The following is a 27,893-nucleotide window of genomic DNA, read 5'->3' as shown; positions in this document are numbered from 1 at the left end:
ATTTTACTTTAATATAAAATAAAAACTTTGTCACGTCTTTATTTTTATACAAGAGCTTACCTGGACTTTAGTAAACTCACCTCAGGATTTAAAATAAAATACAAACACGAATGCTTGGAATAAAACTTTACCTGACAACTCTCCTTCCGTCTCATCTATAGACTGCCTATAGCATATTTTTGTCCGGTTTTTTGCTTGATTTTTTTATAATTGCTCTAGCTGGTAATTATCCATTTCTATGAATTATAATTTTTCATAATTATTAGGTATGTTAAAGTTTTAATTAAAACATGAACTTTATAAAATATGAGCATAAGAACAAAATATATTGTCAGTCTTCATTAAATTTTATTAACACTCGGTAGAAAATATTTAAATATCAATTCGGTCTACAAACTGTTGGTAAAATTTTCTAGCGTGATTTACAAATTTATATTTTAACTTTAAATACTTAAATGAAGTAAAAAAATATATAAAATAATTTTTTACATTTATAAATTTAATAGTACGATTGAAATAATAAAAATAATTATGAAAATTAATGACACTGAGTTTACCCGACATCTAATAATTTTTGAATTTTTTTTTAAGCCATAAGTTATAAAAAAAAAAATATTTTAAAAAATTGCACTTATAGTTTCTTGAATTTTCTACATGTGCATATTTTTATTTATTTTTTTTTTAATTAAATTGTTGAAAACAAAAATCCGAAAACTGTTAACTGTCGGTTAGCTTCAGGATCATGAAAATTACGAAATTATTTTAAGATCAACGCAGCCTTCATCTTCTAAATCTAGTGACTCCGGTGTGTCAGTTGATGAAATTAATTCCCCGTCAAAATAACATTTTATTTGCGATACTTTGACGTTATTTTGCTCAGCGCAGTATGCAATTAATTTTTCAAACGGTTCATTGGGTTTTAAATCGTAAGATAAACCTTTTTTAGCCCCTGTTTGAATTTTTATTTTGCATACCGGCTCAATTATTTTTTCTTCTGCTTTTTTATCCAACATGCTTTCATTAATAATTCCCCCCTCTACAAAAATTAAATTAAATTACATTAAATCACCAATTAATGATCAGTAAAAAAATATTTAAATAAAAATTCATTTTAATTACCAAGAACATCAAGAATGGTTAAGTTTATTGATGATGGTGTATCAATAGGATTAATTAACACTTCATTACGTGTTATCAGTATTTGATTGTCCGGTACTCCAGCAATTGTGGCAAAGTATTTAAAAATTTTAGTGAAGTTTTCATTCTGAAATTCATGAATTTTGTTAATTTTAATTATTAATCAAATTTATATGTAAATATACTTTGCCAAGTTGGATTCGTTCAACGGCACGTGATCTCCATCGGACTTTAACGTCAATAGATAATCCATCATCCTGTGAATCATTGAGTTGCTCACTGTCTGAATCATTTATTTCAATAGAGTCTTCTTGGCTTACTGGAGTTGCATTTAAGAATGACAGCGAATCATCTGGATCTAATACGATTGTCGGTAAATTCTAGTAAAAAATAATAAATCAGCAAACGTAATCTAAGTACCAATGTTTGGTTGTAAAAAATAATAGTCACTGGATCATTATCGAGGCTCTGCTTAGATCTTGATCTGGTAACTGGGCCACCATTTTGTCTTGCTCGACGTTTGGTTCTAGATATAGATTTAGATGGTAATTATTATTGGTAAGGGTTTCTGATATTTATAAAAGTATGACAAACCTGACGGCTGGAGTGTTATCGACAATAACTATTGGAGCGATTGCTGGGCTGATTGGTTTTGGTGGAATGTCTGGGATGACGATTGCTTCTGTGATTTTGGGATCAGATTCTTTGGGACTTGAGGTTTTGGATTTTTTTTTTGCTAGTTTGGGACCTAGATTTTCAGTGAGGGGTTCATCGTTGAAACTGTCATCAGCATCTGGTAAATCTTTGATTGTCTTAGCTTTTAGTGCTTTGTAACGTGCTGCAGAATTAATATAAACGTCATCGTCATCTTCTGAGCTGTCTGATAATAAATTCATTTCTGAAATTTTTTTTTAGTAAATAATAATTTCAATAAATATTTTTATTTATAAATATTGACTCTAAAATTAATATTTTAAGAAAAGAAAAATTTATTTTGATAAAAAATTAATTTTGAAAATTCTTATAAATTATTGCGAAATTAATATTTTAATTTTTTAGTAACAATAGAATGAAAATTTAAAAAAAAAATTATTTTTAAATTGACATAACTTACTTGGTCTATTTACAATTGATAATAATAATTATGAAAAATATTTATTGTAATCCATTTATTAATTTTTTCATGAATGTGGTTTTATTTGTTGCATAAGTATTTGGCAGGATAAAAAAATTGAGTATGATTTTGATTTTAATGAAAAACTAGTTTAGGTTATACTTGATTATTTGAAATTTATATGAACATGTGTGGATGTATATATATGTATATATCCATACATCAGCGCACTCTTGAGTCTGTAGCTGTATTAGCATTTGGAAAAACGCGGTATTGTTCGTTGAGAAATGTAGGAAATGGACGATTTTTCTAAAAAGATCGAAAATATCTACTTTTGGCTCTTAGAAATAAAAATAGCAATATCTGGAGGAGATTTTGGGAATAATAGGCTAGTGGATCTAAAATTTCTATTTATTTTCTACACGCTGAAAAAAAAGTGGTAATACTTGACATCTTAAAGATAATCGCATTCTTATCTAGATGGTAACTATTACTATCGGCAATAGTAATTATTACTATATGAGAGACGAATAGTTTAAATAAAAGCATGATAATGATAATCACATACAGATGGTAATCAATCCCCATTACAAGATGGTGATAGTTAGCATTTTTTTTCAGCATATAGAATTTCTCTGATGGCTGATTTTCTCTAAAATCGAGACTGAGATGCCTACTTTTGATACTTGGAAATGGAAATAGCAATATCTAGAAGAGATTTTGACAATAATAGGCTAGTGAGTCTAGGAGTTCTATCGATATTCTATAGAATTTTTCTGATGACTGATTTATTCGAAAGCTGAGTTGTATGAAAAACTTTGGGAATTTTTTGACATAGGCTGTCAATATCACTGTTGGTCAAAATAACAAAAATAATTATATTTTTTCGTCATTGTCATGACAATATTTTCAAAATTTATTCAACTAAACAATTAACAATAAACTAAAATATGATGAACATATATCTTCGTCAAATTATACTATAGCAATATTTAAAAATTTTCTAAAATCCCATCATTGCTCGTTGAGCAGAAAATTTCTCAAAATCGACAAATATCCCATCGATGTTTTTGTGACCTATAGAAAAAAAAATTATTTTGGTGACTTTCAAAACAGCCAAATTCGAAAGTGTTGATAAATTCATGGTAGAAGTTATTGCAAACATAAACCACTGCTAATAATTAATGACATATATTCTTACATCCGTCAGCGTGCTGTTGCTAAATGTTATAAAAGCTCCAGCCGTTAATCCAAGTGTCTTCTGCGATCGTAAAATGCAAAACGAAATATCTTTAATGCAATCCTGTGGCATGTCATACCATTCGCAACTATAGAACGATTCGCTAACTTTTTCACTCTTAATTTGAAAACAAACAGACGTCAAAAATTTTAATCAACTAAAAAATCTCACAATTAATAATTAATTTTACCTCAGCGAGAAGATGTTCACTAAGTATACAATAAATACTGATGAGCAGATAAGTTGTTAGTATAAAAACAAAATATGGCATCAAGCTGTGTTGTTTACCCATAGCAATTAACTACGACAGTATTTAAAAGTTTTAAAATAAAAAATTTAGTTAAATTATCATAAAATTACCAAATACTTACGACAAGTATTTGATATCCGATTATACACAATTGTATTGTCCCAACTATAATATAAAGTAGCAAAGCTACAGCGTAAGAACCTCTTATTTCTTCTCCCATTCTGAAATCCCCGAAAAATTTTTTAGATAAATACAGAATGAAAAAAAAAAAAAAAACAAAAAAAAAAAAATTGTGGCAATTCTTACTGTAGAAGTCTAGTATGTTCGGAAATAATATCCGTTAAGTCGGTTCTAAACCCATCATTTTTACAATTCAATGCATTAATTCGTCTGGCCAAAATGGCGAGTCGTCCGCTTACATGAAACGAAAGTATTATTAAAAAAACTGCAGATGTAATTGCACCGAGAGCGATGACATAAGGAAACGGCCCATGGGAAATATAAGTCAGCACATATGTACGATAGTTATTTATTTCATAAAAAATATGAAATTTGTAAGGCAAAATATATGTAAACTTGGCGGCGGTTTCATTGTCGGCTGGGAATATCAAATATAATTACAATTTATAGGAAGAAATAATTTTTTTGAAACAACTTACGAGCTGACATAGATGTAGCGGGAGTCGAAGAGGTTATTGGTCGCAAAAACCAAGAAGATGTGGTTGAAATAACAAAAATGGTAACAGCCTTAACGAAAAATCTGCCTTTTTTGACGTAACCCATGAACTCATAGACTTCATCGGAATTTTTGTACGCGCTAACGTGATAGTCCTTCAATGCTTCGGACATTAAGTAGTGAAACTTTTTGATATAAATACGCAATAACACTGCTCGCAAATACATTTGTGTGAACGCTAAACTTTCGGTAAGATTGTTTATAACTTTTTTTAAATTTGGAAGGCAGTAATACAAATCAATGTACTCCGTAATCATAATATAAGCACCATAAATAATACATATGTTGAAGATATAATAATTTGGTTCTAAAGGCCACACACCGATACCTTTAGATACGAATCGCGCCCAAGTGAAGAGTCTGGCACCCTGATCTAGGTCCCGTTGGTCCTAAAATTCATAATGGCGATAATTTTATTTGAATTTCATTCTGATACTGAAGTTACGATAAATCGTAGACACTTACGCGACTGTGCACTTCCATGTATGTCTGATTTGTTTGACTGATGGTGGAAAAATAGTGGAAATCCCTTGTGGCAACTTCCGAGGTAAACTTTACTTCGAAAGTAGAAAAAGAGGGCTGTTTAGAGAAATATAATGACGGGATAATTTTATGCAACTACTTTGTCATGACATTATACATAATTTATGCAAAGTAGGTTTACTTCGGCCGTAGGTTCCGATAATGCTCACCAGTACAAAGATAAACTTCTCCTTGGCAACTTCAAAATTACCTTCAATCCGCGCAATATTGCTCTTTCCAAGTGTAAGCTGGTCAATACTTGAATATTTTTTTATTTAAAATTAGAAAGGCTATTTTCATAGGGGTGGGTTCTTTTTTTGGCGACTGGAATGTGTAGTTCTTTTATCATAAAGATTAGAAGTGACAAAAGTTATAGATATCACGATTTTTCCTGGTCCTCCCTGGTCTGACCACGGTGTCATTAGTCAAAAAAACGACGATTTTTCAAGAAAGATCGAAAACACCAACTTTTGGAAATGAAGATAGCAATATCTGGAAGAGACTTTGGCAATAATAGGCTAGTAAGTCACAAATTTTTATCAATTTTCTATAGAATTTCTCTGATGGCTGATTTTTTCGAAAGTCGAATCACCTGTCGGTTAAAATAAAAAAAATAATAAAATTTTTTTCGTTAACGTGATGACATAATTTTCACAATTTATTTAATTAAACAATTAATAACAAACTAAAATATGATGAACATATATCTTCGTCAAATTATACTACAACAATATTTAAAAATTTTCTGAAATCACATCATTGCTCGTTGAGCAGAAAATTTCTCAAAATCGACAAATATCCCATCGATGTTTTTGTGACCTATAGAAAAAAAAAATTATTTTGATGACTTTCAAAACAGCCAAATTCGAAAGTGCTGATAAATTTATGGTAAAAGTTATTGCAAACATAAACCAGTGCTAATAATTAATGACATATATTCTTACATCCGTCAACGTGCTGTTGCTAAATGTTAGAAAAGCTCCAGCCGTTAATCCAAGTGTCTTCTGCGATCGTAAAATGCAAAACGAAATATCTTTAATGCAATCCTGTGGCATGTCATACCATTCGCAACTATAGAACGCTTCGCTAACTTTTTTACTCTTAATTTGAAAAAAAAAAAAAAAAAAAAATAACAGACTTAAAAGTTTGATCAGCAAAAAAATCTCACGATTAAGAATTAATTTTACCTCAGCGAGGAGATGTTCACTAAGTATACAATAAATACTGATGAGCAGATAAGTTGTTAGTATAAAAACAAAAAATGGCATCAAACTGTGTTGTTTACCCATGGTAATTAACTACGACAGTATTTAAAAGTTTTAAAATAGAAAGTTTTGTTAAATTATCATTAAATTACCAAATACTTACGACAAGTATCTGATATCCGATAATACACAATTGAGTTGTCCCAACTACAAGGTAAACTAGCAAAGCAACAGCGTAAGAAATTTTTATTTCTTCTCCCATTCTGAAATCCCCCGAAAAATTTTTAAGATAAATACAGAATAAAAAAAAAAATTGTGGCGATTCTTACTGTAGAAGTCTAGTATGTTCAGAAATAATATCTGTTAGGTCGGCTCTAAACCCATCATTTTTACAATTCAATGCATTAATTCGTCTGGCCAAAATGGCGAGTCGTCCGCTTACATGAAACGAAAGTATTATTAAAAAAACTGCAGATGTAATTGCACCGAGAACGCTGACATAAGGAAACGGCCCATGGGAAATATAAGTCAGCACATATGTACGAAAGTTATTTATTTCATAGAAAACATGAAATTTGTAAGGCAAAATGTATGTGAACTTGGCGGCGGTTTCATTGTTGGCTGAAAATATCAAACATGATTACAATTTCTGTGCAGAAATAATTTTTTTGAAAAAACATACGAGCTGACATAGACGTAGCTGGAGTCGAAGAGGTTATTGGCCGCAAAAACCAAGAAGTTGTGGTTGAAAGAATGAAAATGGTTACAGATTTAACAAAAAATCTACCTCTTTTGACGTAACCCATGAACTCATAAACTTCATCGGAATTTTTGTACGCACTAACGTGATAGTCCTTCAATGCTTCGGACATTAAGTGGCGCAACTTTTTGATATGAACCCGTATCATCACTGCTCGCACATACATTTGTGTGAACGCTAAACTTTCGGTGAGATTGTTTATAACTTTTTTTAAATTTGGAAGGCAGTAATACAAATCAATGTACTCGGTAATCATAATATAAGTGAAATAAAAAATACATATGTTGAAGAGATAATAATTTGGTTCTAAAGGCCACACCCCGATACCTTTAGATATGAATCGCGCCCAAGTGAAGAGTCTGGCACCTTTATCCAGGTCCCGTTGGTCCTAAAATTCAAAATGACGATGATTTTATTTGAATTTTATTCTGATACTGAAGTTACGATAAATCGAAGACACTTACGCGACTGTTCACTTCCATGTATGTATGTCTGATTTGTTTGACGGACAGTGGAAAAATAGTGGGAAATACATTGTGGCAACTTTCGAAGTAAACTTTACTTTGGAAGTAGAAAAAGAGGGATGTACAGAAAAACTATAATGACGGGATAATTTTATGCAACTACTTTGTAATGACATTATACATAATTTATGCAAAGTAGATTTACTTCGGCGGTAGGTTCCGAGAATGCTCGCCAGTACAAAGATAAACTTTCCCTTGGCAACTTCAAAATTACCTTCAATCCGCGCAATATTGCTCTTTCCAAGTGTAAGCTGGTCAATACTTGAATATTTTTTTATTTTCAATTAGAAAGACTATTCTCGTAGGGGTGGGTTATTTTTTTTTGGCGACTGGAATGTGTAGTTCTTTTATCATAAAGATTAAAAGTGACAAAAGTTTTAGGTATCACGACTTTATTTATCTCGGGTGACTCTAGGATTTTCAAAAAAACTTCTATAATAACGCTGGCTCATGGTAGTAAAGAGCTCCTTGAGCTCGAAAAATTATTGTAGATACATTTTCAAGCTCTTCAAGCTCGAAAATACTTTTGTATACCTTTGTTTTCGAAAAAAAACGTTTTTTACCATTTTTTCTCAAACGATCTCTCTCGAACGAATAAGCCGATTGAGATGTTTAAGGTGGCGATCGGCGTGTTTTATTGAGTTCTACAACTGATTAGATTTTGAAATTAATTTATCGAGCGGTTTCTGAGATTTCCAAAATACTAAAAAAAAAAACGTTTTTATTGTGATGGGTTATTCCCAACAGGAGCAAAGTTACGGGCTACTCTTCATAGTGAATCATTTATACCCATGTCCACCCATCTCCACCTAATCATCATATGGGTCTGTTTTCAAAAAATATATTATTCTCAGGACTTTTTTGGGTTTTTCCTCGTAGAGGGCATCATAATGAACAAAAAACGTCATTAATATAATGGATTATTCCTAACAGGAGCAAAGTTACGGGCCACTTCATAAAAATGAGTAGACAGCGTTATCTTCATTTATCTTTATATGGGGTGTACGTCTCAAAAAAAAATTTCCCCAGACTTTTTGGAATTTTTTCTACTTAAGGACATTGTTTAATTAATAATTAAAATTTTTCTTTCTCGCAATTACCTCACCATCTAACCAATGACTTTTAAAGTCAATACTTAAGCACATCAATGGTATATTTTTATGCGATTATACTATACATATTAATTTTTACAAATATTTTCTTTGTATCTCGTAATTTTGTTTTCTTTGCTTGACGAAATTATTCCACTATCAGAAAATTCCTCAGTATTGACAAATATCCCATGGCTGTTTTCGTGACCTATAATTGAAAATGAAAAAATTTTTTATTGAGTTCAAAATCAAGTCTCTCAAAATATATATTCTTCAAAAAAAAAAAATAAAGAAACTCATCTCACATCCGTCAATGTGCTGTTGCTAAATGTCAAGAAACCTCCTGCCGTCAACCCAAGTGTCTTTTGCGATCGTAGTATGCAAAATGTTACATCTTTAACACAATCCTGTTGCATTTTGTACCATTCGCAGCTCCAAAACGCTTCGCTAACTTTGTTACTCTAAATTAACAAAGATTTTATCTAACAAAATCTCATTAAAGTTGAGGCAAAATCACCCGGAAATTTCAGCCAAATTTAAATTTTCAATCAAAAATTGTTTTTTTTTTCTTTACTCGGGGTACAATGGGTTCATAATTTTTTTTTTTCCATCGAGTGTGGTCATTCTGCCCTATTCTCTTATTTTATAAAGACTTTATAGATTAGAAATATTAATTTTACCTGCGCAAGAAGATTTTCACTGAGAATACAGAAAATACTTATGACAAGATAGACCGTCAGAATAAATACAAAATACGGCATCAAATTGTGCTTCACTCCCAAAGTTATTGTCTGATATTAATAATCAAACATTAACAAAATCGAGTACTTTGAAGAAAACACAAATTTGAACCCATGAATACTTACCACAAGTATTTGGTATCCGATAATACATAGCAGTATTGTACCATTGACAAAATATATCAACAGCGCTATAGCATATGAACTTTTTATCCCTTCCCCCATTCTGAAATTGACAGCAAACTCAATGACAAAAAAACAAAAACGAAATTACAATAAATAAATTCTTACTTCAAAAGTCTGCTGTGTTCGGAAATAATTTCATCGAGGTGATTTCTGTATCCGTCATTTTTATCTTTCAACGAATTAATTCTCTTCGCTAAAATCGCGAGCCTACCGGTGACATGAAACGAGAGCATAATTAGTAACCAAGCCGACGTTACCGCACCTACTCCACTGATAATAGCGAAAGGGGCATGCGAAAGATACGTCAGTACATAAGTACGATAGTTACTTATTTTATAGAAAATATGAAATTTATATGGTAAAATATACGTGAACGTCGCAGCTGTTTCATTGTTAGCTGGAAGTTTTATGTAATGAAAAATTCAATAGCTTACGGCGGTAATTTCAAAAGTTATTTCCACAATTTACTTACGAAGGGACGAAGATGTTATCGGACGTATGTACCACGAAGTTGCCGTAGATATGACGAAAATACCAGCAGCTTTAACGAAAAATTTTCCTTTTTTTACGTAAGTCAAAAACTCATTGACTTCTTCGGAGTTTTGATACGCACTGGCACGGTAGTCTTTCAATGACTCAGAAATTATGTCGCGTAATTTATTAATATGTACCCTCAGCATCAGTGTCCGTACATACATATGCGTGAATGCTAAATTCTCAACAAGATTACCCAGGACTTTTTTGAAATTCGGAAGGCAGTAATACAAATTAATGTACTCGGTAATCATAATATAAGTAAAATAAAAAAAACATATGTTAAAGAGATGATAATTTGGTTCTAAAGGCCACACCCCGATACACTTGGACATCAATCGCGCCCAAGTGAACACTCTGGCACCCTTATCCAGGTCCCGTTGGTCCTACAATTATTAACAACAATAACTTTATTTGTTTCGACATTATGATATCGAACTTACGATAAATCGAAGGCACTTACGCGACTATGCACTTCCATGTATGTCTGATTAGTTTGACGGACAGTGGAAAAATAGTGGGAAATACACTGCGACAACTTCCGAAGTAAACTTTACTTCGGAAGTATAAGGAGAGAGATGTTGAAACTATAATCATGGGATAATTTAATGCAATTTTACTTTGTAATCGCATTATAAATATTTTATGCAAACTAAAATAACTTCGGCTGTAGGTTTCCGATGTGCTCGTCAGTGCAAAGATATACTTTCCCTTGGTAACTTTTTATTTAAGTTCGATCGGCATTATGCGCATTCAGCAAACATTTCAAAGCTTATAGTTTGTCAGTATTCGATCATGTTTTTTCAAAATTAATATCATTATTATGTTTGTATTGGTTACGTTTTTTTAATGAGCTGAAGTATGGATGCTAGAAGTTAACAATTTGATATTTTTTGTGTCGAAATTAGTAAATACATGCTATGAAAAATCAATTCAGGTGAGCAAAATATTGCGGTAATGACATTTCATTTTGAAGCGAAAAAGTTTTACGAAAATACTCCCTATTACTAAAAAAAAAGTTATTCTTCACCAAAATTTTAATTTGCTTTCGCCAAAATTCCAATATTTGCTTATTATCTTTACATCATCAAATTATTTGAGTAATTTTTACTGAAAAATTTTTTTGGGCAAAAAGTTCAGTGTTCTTCAAAAGTGAAGTGGGCATTTTTTGTATATTTTTTAAATCATAAATCACTAAAAGTGAAGAAATATTCGATTATAAGACAAAAAATTTTTTATTTTTACTTCAAAACTTTTAATCATTTCGATTTTTGTTAAAAAAAGTCAACAAAATTAAGTTGGGAAAATAATTAATAGTAAAATTTAATTAATTTATTTTTTCAAAATATTTTTTTCTATTTAGAGAATAAATATAATTATAGACATTGAAGATAAAAAAATTAAATCTTTATTTCTCGTACAGTAGTTTTATTTGGAGCCGGTTATTTTTCAATTAAGAGATTGATCCGCGATCAAAAAATTTCTGAGCACAGACAAATATCCCATCGCCGTTTTCGTAACCTGCACATTGCAAGATTAGTATAAAACATATTAATCAATAATAAATAAAATTCAATTAATCATCACAAACTAATACATTAATAAATCTTACCTCCGTCAATGTACTATTCTCAAAAGTAACAAACGCGCCAGCTTTTAATGATAACGGTTTTTGAGAACGTTTTATACAATAAATAATATCTTTGACGCAATCTTGCGGCATTTCATACCACCCGCAATTCCAAAATGCATCGCTAACTTTCTTACTCTGAATTTACAAATTTATAAATTTACAAAACAACAATTAATAGGGTAGAAGTACCATTTATGGCCACTGCTCCACTTTTGGACATTTTACCCTTTATTTCAATATAAAAAAACTCGAATTATAAGTGCGCTAAACGTATTTTTGAACACATTCAAAAAATTAGTTGTCACTGCGTATTTTAAAAGTTTATTTAATCAAATTTTTCAAATGTCCAAAACTGGGCCCTAAAGTGCCAAGGAACGGTACCTCTACCCTTTATCATACATAAGCAAATATAGTTTTACCTCCGCGATTAGATGCTCACTGAGTATACAAAAAATAGTTATAACGAGATAGACCGTCATTATAAAAACAAAGTAAGGCATTAAATTTTTTTTTATTCCTAAAGTAACAGTCTGTTTAAAAAAAAAAAATTCAATTAATTTAATTGCAAAGAATTCAAAAAAAAATTGGCTTACAACAAGAATTTGGTATCCAATAATGCACAATAGTATGCTACCATTCATCAGGTAAATCAATAGTGAAGTAGCATACGCACTTTTTATTCCTTCCCCCATTCTACAGAGCAAACAACAAACTTTAAATTATAAAAAAAGTTTATCACATAATTTTCTCATTCTTACTTCAATAATCTGCTGTGTTCAGAAATAATTTCTCTTAGCGCACTTCTATGCCCTTCACTTTTGTACTTCAATGCATTGATTCTCGTAGCCAAAACCGCGAGTCTTCCACTGACATGGAATGAGAGCATTATTAAAAAACAGCCTGACGTGACGTGACCGAAACCGCTGATAAAAGCAAACGGCCCATGGGAAATATACGTCAGTACATAAGTACGGTAATTATTTATTTTGTAAAAAACATGAAATTTATATGGCAGCACATACGCCACTTTCGCGATTGTTGAATTACCGGCTAGAAAAAAATAATAATAATTTTATAATGTCATGGGGGTCTAAAATTTTTCAATTTACTTACGGGCTGGCGGAGGTGACGATGACGATGTTATCGGACGTATAAACCAAGAGGTAACAGTCATTGCGACGAAAATCGATGCGTATTTGACGTAAAATTTACCTTTTTTCATGAAATTCATGAACACATAAACCTCTTCGGAATTTTTGTACGCACTAACATGGTAGTCTTTCAATGACTCAGAAATTATGTCACGTAATTTATTAATATGTACCCTCAGCATCAGTGTCCGTACATAAATATGCGTGAATGCTAAATTTTCAACAAGATTACCGAGGACTTTTTTGAAATTCGGAAGGCAGTAATACAAATTAATGTACTCGGTAATCATAATATAAGTAAAATAAAAAAAACATATGTTAAAGAGATGATAATTTGGTTCTAAAGGCCACACCCCGATACACTTGGACATCAATCGCGCCCAAGTGAACACTCTGGCACCCTTATCCAGGTCCCGTTGGTCCTACAATTATCAACAACAATAACTTTATTTGTTTCGACATTATAATATCGAACTTACGATAAATCGAAGGCACTTACGCGACTATGCACTTCCATGTATGTCTGATTTGTTTGACGGACAGTGGAAAAATAGTGGGAAATACACTGCGACAACTTCCGAAGTAAACTTTACTTCGGAAGTTGAAAAAGAGGGATGTTTAAACTATTGTGGCAACAATAATTTAATGCAATTTTACTTCGTAATCGCATTATAAATATTTTATGCAAACTAAAATTACTCGGGCTATAGCTTATAGGATACCTGGCAGTTCAAAGAAATGAATTTTCCGGGTAGTTTTTAAATTTAGTTCAATACACATCATCAGTCTTCCAACAAACATCCTTCGAGTTTATACTTAGTTCAGCAATTCTTTTTTAATGATTGATATGCAAATATTTTTTTGCTATTTGAAAAAAATTATATATTTTTATCAGTGAAAAAATTTTTTACTAGGCAAGTATTAAATTTTTTTCTGAAAAATTTGAGTCTGCGTATTTTTTTATTAATCAGTTTTGAATTATCTGAAAAAAGTGGTCGTAATTAATAATTATTAAGAGCTTAAAATTCATAAGTGTCGAGTCCGATTAATTGTGCGCTATGTTTATTGAAAAATTGAAATAATTATACCCCTGAGTTATTTTCTAAAAACTTTTGAAATTTTTTGAACTTTACATAAAAAAATTTTTACTTATCATTTATTAAGCAATTTTAATTATATATTTTTTTTCTAAAAAAATTTACATTTAATATCTATTGACACTAAAGTAGTTACTGTAAATTGAAGACTTTAATTGACGATTAAAAAATTTCTCAATACTGACAAGTAGCCCATCGCTGTTCTGGTGACCTGTGAAAATTTTCCAAGTGAGATAAAAAAAAATACATATGTTTCAAAGCAATTCAAAATTTAATGACTAGTCTGTAACTTACATCGGTCAATGTACTATTGCCGAAGTATGAAAATTTACCCGCTTGCAACGCCAACGGTTTCTGCGATCGCACAATACAGTACATTATATCATTGATATATTCTCGTGGCATATTATACCATCCGCAATTCCAATATGCTTCGCAAACTTTAGTACTCTAATTTATTTTTAATTTTGTATAGAAATTTGTTTTTTATTTATTTTTTTTTTTTTTTTTTTTTTTTTTTTTTTTTTTCACTTTTTAGTTTAAAGAAGAGCAAAATAGGGCAAGTATTTTGAGAAGTAATAGAAGAGGGCGTATCAATTTTTGAAAAAAATATTTACCAAAAATTTTTCATTGCCTATTTTGCTCCACTTCTCATTAAATAATTTTTTTTACCTCAAAAATCAGACGTTCGCTTATAATACAAAAAACAGATATTATAAAATAAGTTGCAAAAATAAAAATAAAATACTGCATTAAATCCGAATTCGGGCCGGTCATAAAATTCTGAAAAAAAAAAAATTTACTAAATATATTTGAAGTTGATATTAAAAATAGAATCTCATATTGCCACTTACAACAAGTATCTGATAGCCAATCATGCACAATAGAATAGTTCCATTAAATAGATAAGCCAATAATGAGGTAGCGAAAGCGCTTCGAATATTTTCTCCCATTCTAATAAATAATTTTCCATTATAGTCATCAATAATTCCAAAACCAGTGACTTCAAAAATATATTTCTTACTTCAATAACCTAATGTGCTCTGTGATGATACTTTTGATTTGGGTTCCATACATTTCGGGTTTATTTTTCAGAGCATTGATTCGCTCAGCCAAAACAGCTAATCTACCGCTTAAATGAAAAACTAGAATTATCAAAAAACACTCCGACGTTGCGTGACCGAAACCACTGATCACAACATGCGGTCCATGGGACAAATAAGTCAGTACATAAGTTTTGAAGTCATTTATTTTATAGAAAACGTAAAAGTGATACGGCAAAAGTATCGAAATGGTTTCATTATCATGATCATCAACTAGAAATTCAAATTATGACACATAAATGCTTTTTTCAAATACACAGTCGACTACCCGTCATAAGCCTTTCCCTCATTTGCCATATTCGCATAAATTTTAGCACTAAAATCAGAAAACAACAAAAACTTATTGGTTGTGGAAGTATGAAATTCCAAAAAAATTTCCCTTGTGTCTACGTTTCCACGCTTATAACGGTAGTCGACTGAACATTGATCTATTTACCTGGAGGCGAGGGTGTCGTTAATGGCTGTAGGTACCAAGTAACTTCAGTCATTGCAATAAATGTTATAACAACTTTTGCAAATAGTTTGCCTTTATTAATGTGCGTCATAAATAATTTTATTTCCATTGAATTTTTGAAAGCACTTGTTCGGTAGTCCTTCAATGATTCTGTGATAATGTCGCGTAATTTATTGATGTGAACTCTCAACATCAATGTGCGAACGTAAATATGCACAAATGCTAAATTTTCCGTGAGGTTGTCAACAACTTTTTCGAAATCGCCGAGACACTTGTAGAGATCAACCCACTCTAGCACCATAACAGCGGTAAAGTAAAGAAAAGTTGTGGTAAATAGATAGTCGTTTGGAGCTAAAGGCCATACCCCGATGCCTTTAGATATCCATTTACCCCAATCGAACATTTTAGCTCCCTCATTCAGGTCTTTCTGTTCCTATATAATTTAAGTCGTTTAAATTTTATTCAATAACTTGTTATCATCATTGCAACAAATAAATACTTACTTGTATTAAGTCTTCCATGTGTTGACTGTTTTACTGCTTTCAAGTGAATGACGACAGAGAACTTGCAACAATCTCCGAGGTAAACATTTAAACATTGTAGTAGGGGATGTTTCAAAAACTATAACTATAATTGCGATTATTTCGAAGTTTGTTTTCAGCAAATACAATGTTGGGAAACTTTGCGCCTATACACAGCTGTGGCTTTTGCGAAGGGAGACATCTCTTATGGTGTAAACAGTTTTATTCAATTTTCTGTATCTGAACAAACCATGTACAATCGATTTTCAGCTCTCTGTACATAGCTTAAGAAGTAATAACTAAAAGTATGTGAAAATATCATTTATTTTATAAAATCGTGATTTCAGTTGAGTTGCCACTTAATTTCATTGCAAAGTGATGATTAACGGAATATTTTGTCAATATTTTTTTTAAAAAGTTGTGCCAAATCAGGTATTTAAAAATTTATTTTTTTCAGTGATCGTTTATTAAATTTGAAAAATTTTGAGTATCCGAAAATAGAAAATTTTTTTTTTCATTATTGCTTCAAAAGTTTCGTAAACTTATATCTATACGTGACTTACCATAACTATTAAAGTTTTACTGAAAAAATGAAAAAAAAAGTTTATTTTGTGGAAGTGTTTCAGAAAAAATAAAATTGCCTTAAATATTTTATCTTAAATAAGAATAAAATTTATCACATTTTAGGTTTAGAGAGTGTTTATTTATCATATGTATTACATCGTCTTTTGATCAAGTTTTTTTAAAGGTGTGAAGAAGTTTCAGTACAAAATCGTTTAGTATAAAAATTTTTTTCAATTTTCTACTTTTTCAACGGCAACATTTCGCCTCAATTTATATCAACTAACTCTAGTTCTTACATACATTATTATTATTTTATAATATAAATATAATATTTTCACAATAACATTAAATCACTCGATTACCATAAAATTTCTTAGGACTGAAAGGTATCCCATAGCTGATTTCTGGACCTAAAAAAAAAAAAAAAGAATAATATTCATTAACAAAATTTCAAAATCTGTCATAGTAAAACTATAAAAAATCACAAATATATTTTTACACTTGTCATCGTGTTGTTTCCAAATGTTGCAAATTTTCCAATTTTAAGAGCAAGTGGTTTTTGTGATCTAAAAATGCAGAACATGATGTCATTGATCAAATCCGGTGGCATATTATACCATTGGCAATTCCAAAATGCTTCGTTCACTTTATTACACTAAAATATTTTTGAATATTTATCATTAATTAAACCTATACCACTAAAAAATAAATAGTGAAGTTAACTGTCAACTAGTGGATAGTCACTATATTCTAGTTGTAAGTATATCACATGTTCAACAAGTGGTCTGCTTAAGCAATACAGCAGGTTCCCAGGGCAGATCCACTACTTCGCAGTCAATTTCACTAAATCATGTTTAGAGAGTATACTAATAATATTAAAAAAAAATGTCGATCATTATTTATACCTCGGAAATCAAGCCCTCACTGACAGTACTCAGTACACCAATTATAAGATATGTTGCAAGGATATATATCAAGTATTGAACCAAATCTTTATTTGGCCCAATCATAAAATTCTGAAAATACACACTTACGATTTTTAAAAATAAATTTAAACGTTGTGTTAATTTTTTCCATACTTACAATTAGTATTTTGTAGCAAATAACGCACAAAGCCATAGTGGCGCTCATCATATAAAACATTAATGACGTACTGTATGTGCTGATAACCGTTTCACCAAATCTGCAGAAATAGATATCACTATAGAAATTTTTCAATAGAATAGAGTAAACAAAAAAAAGAAACCACTTGACTGAATACTTTAGTAATTCGATATGTTCCATAATAATTTCATTGATTTCGCTTCTCTTGACTTTTGGTTTATTAGTGAGCGCATTAATTCTGCCGGCTAAAATCGTTAGTCTTCCTCTCAAATAATAAATTAATGTAATTAAAATACATTCTACCGATGCATGACTGCAACCATGAATGAAAGTATAGGGCGCATATGAAATATAAGTCAGCATATAAGATTTGAAGTCATTTATTTCGAAGACAACGTGAAAACGATAAGGCAAAATATAAATTATTGTTTCATTGTCGTCAGCTATAGAATTTTTAATTGTAAATTTATGAATTATATAATTTAAATTTTATTTATTAATTTAATGGGCTCACCAACAGGAGCCGGGGCTGTCAGTGGGCTGATGTACCAAGTAATTACTGTCATTGCCATAAATGAAATGAATGATTTGACAAAAAATTTTCCTTCATTAATGTAACTCAAAAATATTTTTACTTCCGATGAATTTTTGAACTTATCAACATTGAAATTATTTATAGTGTCTTCTATTAGTTGACGAATTTTTGTTATTTTTAGTCTCAGTATTATTCCGCGGACGTAAATATGAGAGTACGATAAATTTTCTAGAAGATTGTCGAGAACTCTATCGAAATCGTTTAGCGAGTAGTAAACATCCATCCACTCTAGAATCATGACGACCGAAAAATAAGAAAACGTTGTGAAAAAAATAAAATTATTTCGTGCCAGAGGCCATAATCCCAGAGTTCTGGATACATATTTAATCCAATTAAATATTTTGAGACCCTCATCTAAATCGTTTTGATCCTACAAAAATATTTTCATTAAGATTTTTTCTTTCGTCGATCACTGACAACTATAAACAATAAACTTACTTTACTCAACTGTTTCATGCTTTGTTTGTTCGACGGTTTAAAAATGAATGACAATAAAAGCCTGCTCCTATGTCCGAAGAAACATATTCACATAGTATTCGGGATGTCTCACGTACTATACTTATAATTGCCATAATTTAAAAGTTTGTATTCAGTGAATATAAGTTTTATAAACTTTTTACCTCTACACAGCTATTATCTGCGCAATATTTCTAGGGATATAAGAAAGACAGACATCATCTTCGCAACATATAAATTTATTTTTATTTACACTGTTACTAACTATTCGATCCTCGCACCTGCCCAGAATTCGCTACCAATATTTTTAACTCTTACTTCTTTTCATGGTCTTCGGAAAAAATTCTAATACTATCTTATATTAATTTCTATAAGATCAAATAATACTATTGTGAATTTTATCGAAAGCTTACTATTTTTTAATTTCAAGATGAATATGGAATTTCGATTGAGTGAGTATGAATTCAATGTGTATTTGCATTTTTGTGAATCTTTATTAAAAATAAATAAGAAAACAATATTTGCTTGATACAATCATAACTTAACTGACTAATTCCTGAAATCACTGAAAAATTTTTTGTGTTTTATTTTTCAAAGCTAATTTAACAGCATGACTTTGAAAACAAAAATTGTATTAATTAAACTTTTGAAAACCCATTACTCGATTATCACGAAATGTCTGAGCACAGATAAATATCCCATAGCTGTTTTCGTTACCTGAGAAAAAACAATATTTCAGTTGACAACATTTTAAAATCATATAATTCATAAAAAAAAAAAATATAAAAAATAGTATTACGATTGTCAGCGTGTTATTGTTGAAGTATGAAAATTTTCCAATTTGAAGAGCGAGTGGTTTCTGCGATCTCAGAATGCAGAACATGATATCTTTAATTGTATTTGGCGGCATATTATACCACTCGCAATTCCAAAATGCTTCACTCACTTTATTACACTAAATTACTTTTTTTTATTAGTCATAAAAATTAAACTTACAACTTAAATTTCTGATATAGAAATTGCTAATTGTAATTCATACCTCGGAAATCAGACGCTCACTGACAATACAAAATAAACCAATTATAAGATACGTTATAAATATATATATCAAATATTGAACTAAATCTGCATTAGGTCCTGTCATAAAGTTCTAAGAGTATGCTCTTATTATTTTTACATATTAATTCAAACATTATAAAACTAGTACATGGAGACAAATTCACAGTAACAATTACTATTTATTATGGGAACGGTTCCCATGTCGTATGGTAATAGGTTTTTTTTTAATATCGATAATAGGAATGGCACCCATATAAATTGTGGTAACCATTTTTATCTAAATCGGTTTTATTCCTACACGATATCGAAATAGTTCCTGTAAAATTATCGTAATAATTCCCATAATTTATGGTAAACGAAATTATGATGCACACGGTTTGTTCTTATACTTGCCAAAAAACTGTTCCAATATGGATATAGAATTTATCACTATGTGACTAATATGGGAACTATTTTCATGGGTATGGTAATCACTACAATTATTCAATTACCACAGAATGTAGGAACTTTTACCATAATTATAGGAATCACTCCCATAGTTTTGGAAACTTTTCTTAAAAATTATGGGAGTATATCCCCTAATTCCAGATAATTATCACAACGTTAAGGTTTTATAGTTCATAAACATACTCGGAATGGTTACTCTAATTTTCTCTCCAAGTAATGATACTTACAATAAGTATTTTATAACCAATGACGCACAAAAGTACAGTGACACTCATCATATATACCATCAATGACGTATTATATATACTTATAATTGTTTCTCCAAATCTATGTTAGCGAGATTAAGAAAAAAAAATTATTACATGAAGGCGCTGAAATTGATAAAAATGTAACCACTTTTTACTTCAATAATCTACTATGCTCGGCAATGATATCATTGATTTCATATTTTTCCACTTTTGGTTTATTATTGAGCGCATTAATTCTGCCAGCTAAAATAACTAGTCTTCCTCTCAGATAGTAAATTAGTGTTATCAAAAAACATTCTATTGATGCATGACTGCAACAGTCGATGAGAGAATGGGGTGCGTATGAAATGTAAGTCAGCATATAGGATTTGAAGTCATTTATTTCGAAGACAACGTGGAAACGATAAGGCAAAATATAAATTATCGTTTCATTGTCGTCAGCTATAGAATTGTTAATTGTTAATTTACGAATTATATAATTTAAATTTTATTTGTTAATTTAGCGGGCTTACCAATGGGAGCTGGAGCTGTCAGTGGGCTAATATACCAAGTAATTATTGTCATTGCCATAAATGAAATAATTGATTTAACAAAAAATTTTCCTTTGTTAATGAAACTCAAAAATATCTCTATTTCTGATGAATTTTTGAATTTGTTAACATTGAAACCATCCATAGAAACTTTTATTATTTGACGAAGTTTGTTAACTTGTAACTTTAGTATTATTCCTCGGATGTAAATCTGAGAAAATGACAAATTTTCCGTGAGATTGTCGAGAATTTTGTCGAAATCGTTTAGCGAGTAGTAAAAATCCATCCACTCGAGAATCATGACGACCGAAAAATAAGAAAATGTTGTAAAAAATATAAAATTATTTGGTGCCAGAGGCCATAGTCCGATGAATTTCGACACACGTCTACTCCAATCAAATATTTTAAGACCTTCATCTAAATCTTTCTGATCCTATAAAAATATTTATGTTAAGATTTTATTGTTCATCGGTCACTGACCACTATAAACGGTTTCATACCTAGAGAACTTCGAAAATTTGAACTTTTACACTTTGAACTTGACAATTTGAACTTTAGCGATTTGAACTTACCTTTTTTCTCAGGCTTTGTGTGCGTGGAAATATTAATTATGTGAACCTATACGCTTGAAATAGTATGGTGCCTTTTTCTTAGGGGTTTTATGTGCGTGTACACATAAAATATTCAAATTTTCAAATGTTCAAATTTACAAAACCTGAGAAAGAAGGTAAGTCCAAATCGTCAAATTTCAAATCACCAAAGTTCAAATTTACAAAAGTTCAAATTGGTAAAGTTCAAATTGGTAAAGTTCAATTTTCAAAGTTCATCAGGTCAGTTATCCTATAAACCATAAAGACTTACTTTACTCAACTGTTTCATATTTTGTTTGTTTGCCGGTTTTAACGTGAATGACAATAAAAGCCTGCTCCTATGTCCGAAGAAACATATTCACATAGTATTCGGGATGTCTCACGTACTATACTTATAATTGCCATAATTTAAAAGTTTGTATTCAGTGAATATAAGTTTTATAAACTTTTTACCTCTACACAGTTATTATCTGCGGGATATTTCTGGGGATATAGGATAGAACCCCACAACATATAGATTTACTTTTATTTACACTGTTACTGGCTATATTTGATCCTCGTACCTGCCCAGAATTCGCTACCAATATTTTCAATGCTCTTATTTTTTCTCATAATCTTCACAACAAATTTAAATAATATTTGATATTAATTTTTATAAAATCAAATAATATCATTGTGAATTTTATGAAAATCTTAATATTTTTTAATTGAAAAATCTGTTTTCAAAAGATCAAATTCAAATAATTTTATAAACCATAAGCCTGAAAAAGTTGTTAGTGATTTATAATTTTTCTGATTAATAGATTAAAAGTCAAAGAATTCGATTGTTGCTGCGATCACTGAAAATTTTTTGAATCAAAAATTTTATTGAGGACAGTAGTTTTTACATTCCACGATGTTTAAATACAGTGAAACCATGAAATTTAAGCTAAGTGAGTATGGTCAATACTTGTATTTGCATTTTTTTAAATAATTTTTATTCACAAGTAATAATTTAAGATAAACAAAAAAACACTAGTTCGTTCAGTACCTTATCGTGAGCAAACTGACTGAATCCAATTGGATTGTCAAAATTACCCCCCGAAATTATATAAAAAAAATTAGAATAAAAATTTTTGGGATTTATTTTTCCAAACATGTTTTATAGCATGCCTTTGAAAATAAAAACTGTACTGATCAGACTTTTGAGAGACGAATTATTCGATTATCAAAAAATGTCTTAGCACAGATAAGTATCCCATAGCCGTTTTTGTGACCTGAAAAAATAAAAACAATATTTCAGTTAACGCTATTTTAAAATAATATAAATGAACAAAAAAAAATATTACGATCGTCAGCGTGTTATTGCCAAAATATGAAAATTTTCCAATTTTAAGAGCCAGCGGGTTCTGTGATCTCAGAATACAGTACATGATATCTTTAATCATATTTGGTGGCATGTTATACCATTTGCAATTCCAAAATGCTTCATTCACCTTATCACACTGTAACATTCATCGTAAATAGAACTTACAGAAATAATTCAAATTAAAATTATGAATGATACCCTAGCAGATTCGAATTACGGTAAACTATCGTAATTTACCGCAAAGTACCGTAATTTACAGCATTTGGAATAATTGCCGTAATTTACAGTAAAGTACAGCAAATTAGAGCAAATTACGGTAATTCAGAAGAATTACCGTCAAATACAGTATTTTGCCGTAAATTGTGGTAGTTTAAGGCAAATTTGCCGTAAATTACGGTATTTTGCGGTAAAATGCGGTAATTTACCGTAATTCGGATCCATCAGGGAAGTAGTATTTATATATAAATAGGTATACCTCTGAAGTCAGGCGCTCACTGACAATACAAAATAATGAAATTATAAGATATATCGTAAGTATACATATTAGGTACGTAACTACATCTGCATTTGATCCTTTTATAAAACTCTAAAAGCGCGCAGTTATTATTTTCACAAATTAATTATAATCTTATAGAAATATTGAGAAGTGATGCTTACAATTAGTATTTTATAACCGATAACACACAAAAGGATAGTGGCAGTAGTCATATAAACCATTAATGACGTACTATAGACATTTATAAACGTTTCTCCTAATCTTAATCAACAGAATAATAAGAAAACAATAAGTTATTACTATGAATAAACACGTTTAGCCTTTTATCTTAACTTTTTTGACTCTCCATTAAAATCAATAAATTTTATCATATTTTTCAGTGCAAAATATGTTCAGGAAAAACCGATTTTGGACTATATCTAAGATTGTTTTTAGCATATTTTAATCATTTATGCTTCCTTTGAATTTTTTAAAGTTTAAATAAAGCATCGTTGTGTCGCGATTTAAAATTTGAAATAGTAAACTCTTTTCAACCTTTTTTCAAAAATTTTTTTTTCCACTGATATAAAGTCACTGAAATTTATAGCAAAATAGTAACTTTTTACCTTAATAATTTGCTATGTTCCACAATGATATCCTTGACTCCATTGTTTCCTACTTCTGATTTATCATAAAGCGAATCAATTCTGTCAGCTAAAATAACAAATCTCCCTCTCAAGTAATAAACTAGTGTAATTAAAAAACATTCTAACGACGCATGAGTGGAGCAGACAATTAAAATAAAAGGCCCGTAAAAAATGTACATAAGTACGTAAGATTTGAAGTCGTTTATTTTCAAGACACTGGGCACACGATACGGCAGAATATAAATTATCGTTTCATTGTCGTCAGCTATGGAATTTTTAATTGTAAATTTACGAATTATATAATTTAAATTTTATTTATTAAATTTACCCGCTTACCAATTAGAGCTGGTGCTGTCAGTGGCCCAAAATACCAAGTAATTAACGTCATCGCTAAAAATAAAATAATTGATTTAACGAAAAATTTTCCCTCATTAATGTAATCCAAAAATATTTCTATTTCTGATGAACTTTTGAATTTCTCAACACTGAAATTATCCATAGTATCTTTTATTACTTGACCAAGTTTATTTATTTGTAACTTAAGTATTATTAATCGGATGTAAATTTGAGAGAGTGACAAACTTTCTATGAGATTGTCGAGAACTTTATCAAAATCATCAAGCGAGTAGTAAAAATCCATCCACTCGAGAGCTATCACGATAGAAAAATAAATAAATGCAATAATGAAAAAAAAATTATTTGGCGCCAATGGCCATAATCCGATTCCTTTGGACCCACGTTTAATCCAATCAAATATTTTGAGACCCTCATGCAAGTCTTCTTGATCCTTTAAAAAATATTTACGTTAAGATTTTATTTTTTATCAGTCATTGATAACCATAAGCAATAGAGACTCAGACTTACTTTATTCAACTGTTTCATGTTTTATTTGTTCGACGGTTTTAAAATGAATAACAATAAAAGTTTGTTTCGATCTTCGAAGAAACATACATACTCATTAAATAAACATACGCAGTTTAAAAGTTTATTTCTCCAGTGCATAAAACTTTTGAAACCTATACACAGCTATTATCTCCGCTTTATATTCTTCGCTGTACAAACCAACCCCTACAACATTTAAAGTTTATTTTTATTCACAATGTTGCTGACACTTCGACCGATCATATGTTGGATGAAGAATTCGATTTTGTCGCTCCTTTATTGATATCACTAATATCAAATAATGTCACATTTATTTTTTTGTATTTTAAATCAACATGTGAATTTAATATTTCAGTGATTATTTTATTTTTTAATTAAAAAAAAAAAATTAGTAATAATTATTTAATTAAATGTTTATAATTATAAATAATACCTAGTGCCGATAAACTTGCCCAGTGATATGATGATAATTAATTGTAATTTTTTAAAATTTGGTTATTGTTATGGTGCATTATAATCGAACTAGAGTGAAAACTTTCTTATAAATGACATTTCAAAAATTACTCTTACATTAGGAAATAAATTAAAGTATTAAAATATTCTTCATATTTTGTGACGGTAAAAAATTATCAGATATGGAGTAACCGTAAAAATATTTTTGATTTTTAAAAAATTTTACGACTCAAAAAAATTTCTTCTTCTAGTATTAACTACTGAATCAATTTTTTTTACGCTGAGTTAAGTCAATTTTGTGCGTTTATTCTACAGCGATTTATCAGGTACCAAAAGAAAATTTTCGCGTCAGTCAATTATTATAAAAAAATACACTAATGTATTGGTAACATACACAACTGTATTATCAATATTCAATAATACTTTATTTTTTCTTAATTATATTCATAGTGTAACTTTCAAGTCCATCTTTAGGTAGATTCTGTGATTATAAAATGCCTTAGGACTGACAAATAACCCATTGCCGTTTTTGTAACCTGTGGCACAAAAAATAATTAATAATATGAAATTAACACATTTAAATACAAAAAAAAAATTTATCTTACATTTGTTAATGTGCTAATACCAAAATATGAAAATTTTCCAATTTTAAGCGCCAACGGTTTTTGTGATCTCATAATACAAAACATAATAACTCTGACTTGCTTAGGAGACAGATTATACCACTCACAATTCCAAAACGCTTCGCAAACTTTATTATTCTAAAACAATGTTTTTATTTCATTTTACAAAATATTTAAATTTTTGCACACTTTGATTACGAAACGGAGCTTGGTCTTTACTAGCGGTTTGTGTTTTGTAATTGATGCATAAAAAATGTCTTTGCATGCTTACAGAGAAAGAAATCTATCAAAAATTTTTATCCAACCTTCTCAAATCATAAAAATTATTTTTGCTTCTGATAATAATTCAAATTTGACGTCAATAGTCCTCTGTAACTAATGAATAACACAATCTATGCATTCATTACACAAACTATAGTGCGCAGAAAGCAAAAGTCCCTATACAATCATGTGTTGCTAGCGCTCGGCTTTGGCCCGTGCAGCCAAATTCATACTTCGCTCAAAAAATCATTGAAAAATTCAAATTTATAACTTTACCTCAGCCTTCAGTCGTTCGCTCACGATACAGAAAACAGTTATCACTAAATATATTGTAAATATATAAACAAAACAATGAATCAATTTTATTTTTGGCCCAATCATAATATGCTGTCAAAATTAATAAAATCTTTATTAAAATTCAAAATTTATAAACACTTATATTATAATGTGACTTACAATTAGTATTTGATAACCGATTATGCACAGAAGTATGGTAGAGTTCATCATATAAACTAGTAATGACGTAGTATATGAATTTATAACCGTTTCTCCTAATCTAGATTCATAACATAAAAGTAAAAGTTTGATAAAAAATAACATTTAAGTTAAAACCAAAATAAGTTCATAGAATTACTTTTACTTCAATAATCTGATATATTCTGCAATAATATCATTGAAATCACTTTTTCGCAGATTAGGTTTTTTGCTCAGTGCATTTATTCTGTCGGCCAAAATTACAAATCTCCCGCTCAAATAGTAAACGAGCGTTATCAAAAAACATTCTGTTGAAGAATGACTGAAACCGCTGATAAACATATGTGGAGTATATAAAATATATGTTAATACATAAGATTTGAAATTTTTTATTTCGTAGACTATGTGGAATTGATATGGCAAAATATATCTTATGGTTTCGTTATCATTGACTACAACACAAAAAAAATAAAACTGAATTTCCACTTCTGCAATAATTATCAAAGTGACCAGAAGAAGATGCAAAGTTCAAAAATTCAAAAAATGAAATAAAAAATTGTTGGATTTATTTTAATAGAAATTTTTCGGCAGATGATCTTGTCCCGGTCACTTTTCTATTAAAAATATAACAAAATAAAGTTACCAAAATGACCAGGAATGGCCAGAGGTTGTAGAAACCAAATAATTTCCGTTATAGCGATGAACAAAATAATATATTTAGTGACGCGCTTTCCTTTATTGATACAATCCATGAATATTTCAACTTCCCATGAGTTTTTGAAAGTATTCACATTGAAATCTCGCATTGAATTTTGAATTAGCATCCGCATTTCATTTACATGAAATCTCAGTATCAATCCGCGGACATAAGTGTGAGTGAATGCTAAACTGTCCGACAGATTGCTGATCACTTTATCTAAATCGTTGAGAGAATTATAGAAATCCAACCACTCGAGAGTCATTACGATGGTGAAGTAAAAAAATGTTATTATAAAAATGTAATTATTTGGGGCAAGAGGCCACATCCCAAGCCCTTTTGATACCCATTTACCCCAATTGAATATCTTGACACCCTCATTCAAGTCTTTTTGATCCTACAATTATTTTTTTTTATCACTGTTGTCTCCTCAATAATAGGT

The 27,893-nt window shown here is 30.0% G+C and overlaps 4 protein-coding genes across 4 annotated transcripts; all 4 read right to left on the bottom strand.

The window, feature by feature from the left end:
- Positions 1–386: 386 nt before the first annotated feature.
- On the bottom strand, positions 387–2,471 carry LOC103575737 (conserved uncharacterized protein). The gene is made up of 6 exons (XM_008555639.3): positions 2,252–2,471; positions 1,732–2,035; positions 1,588–1,663; positions 1,323–1,517; positions 1,120–1,264; positions 387–1,036 (listed from the first exon to the last, which is right to left on the bottom strand). Exons 2-6 carry the CDS (start codon positions 2,031–2,033, stop codon positions 750–752), a joined length of 1,005 nt encoding a protein of 334 aa, XP_008553861.1. The 5' UTR covers positions 2,034–2,035; positions 2,252–2,471; the 3' UTR covers positions 387–749.
- A 794-nt stretch (positions 2,472–3,265) lies between these two features.
- LOC106693880 (odorant receptor 85b-like) lies at positions 3,266–4,960 on the bottom strand. Its single transcript, XM_014443334.1, has 7 exons — positions 4,943–4,960; positions 4,401–4,866; positions 4,048–4,339; positions 3,863–3,962; positions 3,682–3,792; positions 3,453–3,608; positions 3,266–3,328 (listed from the first exon to the last, which is right to left on the bottom strand). The coding sequence occupies exons 1-7, from the start codon at positions 4,958–4,960 to the stop codon at positions 3,266–3,268; spliced, it is 1,206 nt and encodes a 401-aa protein (XP_014298820.1).
- A 795-nt stretch (positions 4,961–5,755) lies between these two features.
- Positions 5,756–18,499, bottom strand: LOC103577286 (uncharacterized). The gene is made up of 18 exons (XM_053740009.1): positions 18,420–18,499; positions 15,981–16,005; positions 15,460–15,910; positions 14,945–15,236; positions 14,775–14,874; positions 14,593–14,703; positions 14,215–14,370; positions 14,081–14,131; positions 13,323–13,346; positions 12,786–13,245; positions 12,431–12,722; positions 12,266–12,365; positions 12,092–12,202; positions 11,652–11,807; positions 11,494–11,560; positions 9,978–10,241; positions 9,472–9,497; positions 5,756–5,818 (listed from the first exon to the last, which is right to left on the bottom strand). Exons 1-18 carry the CDS (start codon positions 18,497–18,499, stop codon positions 5,756–5,758), a joined length of 2,829 nt encoding a protein of 942 aa, XP_053595984.1.
- An 875-nt stretch (positions 18,500–19,374) lies between these two features.
- LOC106693423 (odorant receptor 30a-like) lies at positions 19,375–21,880 on the bottom strand. The gene is made up of 7 exons (XM_053740008.1): positions 21,863–21,880; positions 20,984–21,434; positions 20,627–20,912; positions 20,451–20,550; positions 19,757–19,867; positions 19,517–19,672; positions 19,375–19,434 (listed from the first exon to the last, which is right to left on the bottom strand). The coding sequence occupies exons 1-7, from the start codon at positions 21,878–21,880 to the stop codon at positions 19,375–19,377; spliced, it is 1,182 nt and encodes a 393-aa protein (XP_053595983.1).
- Positions 21,881–27,893: the final 6,013 nt, after the last annotated feature.

This window comes from Microplitis demolitor, chromosome 6 (genome assembly GCF_026212275.2).
Source record: "Microplitis demolitor isolate Queensland-Clemson2020A chromosome 6, iyMicDemo2.1a, whole genome shotgun sequence".
Taxonomy (NCBI): Eukaryota; Metazoa; Arthropoda; class Insecta; order Hymenoptera; family Braconidae; genus Microplitis; species Microplitis demolitor.
Note: the sequence above shows the minus strand (reverse complement) of the source record. Positions and strands in the feature narration are given on the sequence as shown.

Bases quoted from the DNA above. Each gene is read 5' to 3' on its own strand.
- LOC103575737 (XM_008555639.3), bottom strand. From the start codon at position 2,033: ATGAATTTATTATCAGACAGCTCAGAAGATGACGATGACGTTTATATT. The intron at 1,664-1,731 runs GTTTGTCATACT...ATCTATATCTAG, and splicing joins GATAACACTCCAGCCGTCAG to AACCAAACGTCGAGCAAGAC. The intron at 1,265-1,322 runs GTATATTTACAT...CATGAATTTCAG, and splicing joins AACGAATCCAACTTGGCAAA to AATGAAAACTTCACTAAAAT.
- LOC106693423 (XM_053740008.1), bottom strand. The intron at 20,913-20,983 runs GTAAGCCCGCTA...ACAATTCTATAG, and splicing joins GACAGCTCCAGCTCCCATTG to CTGACGACAATGAAACGATA. The intron at 19,435-19,516 runs GTAATACTATTT...GTTTTTTCTCAG, and splicing joins ACAATAACACGCTGACAATC to GTAACGAAAACAGCTATGGG.
- LOC103577286 (XM_053740009.1), bottom strand. From the start codon at position 18,499: ATGATTCTAGAGTGGATGGATGTTTACTACTCGCTAAACGATTTCGAT. The intron at 14,132-14,214 runs GTAAGTTACAGA...AAATTTTCACAG, and splicing joins GCAATAGTACATTGACCGAT to GTCACCAGAACAGCGATGGG. The intron at 9,498-9,977 runs GTAAGTAAATTG...GCTGTTGATATA, and splicing joins GATAACATCTTCGTCCCTTC to TTTTGTCAATGGTACAATAC.
- LOC106693880 (XM_014443334.1), bottom strand. The intron at 3,963-4,047 runs GTAAGAATTGCC...CGGGGATTTCAG, and splicing joins GAACATACTAGACTTCTACA to AATGGGAGAAGAAATAAGAG. The intron at 3,609-3,681 runs GTAAAATTAATT...TTTCAAATTAAG, and splicing joins GTGAACATCTTCTCGCTGAG to AGTGAAAAAGTTAGCGAATC.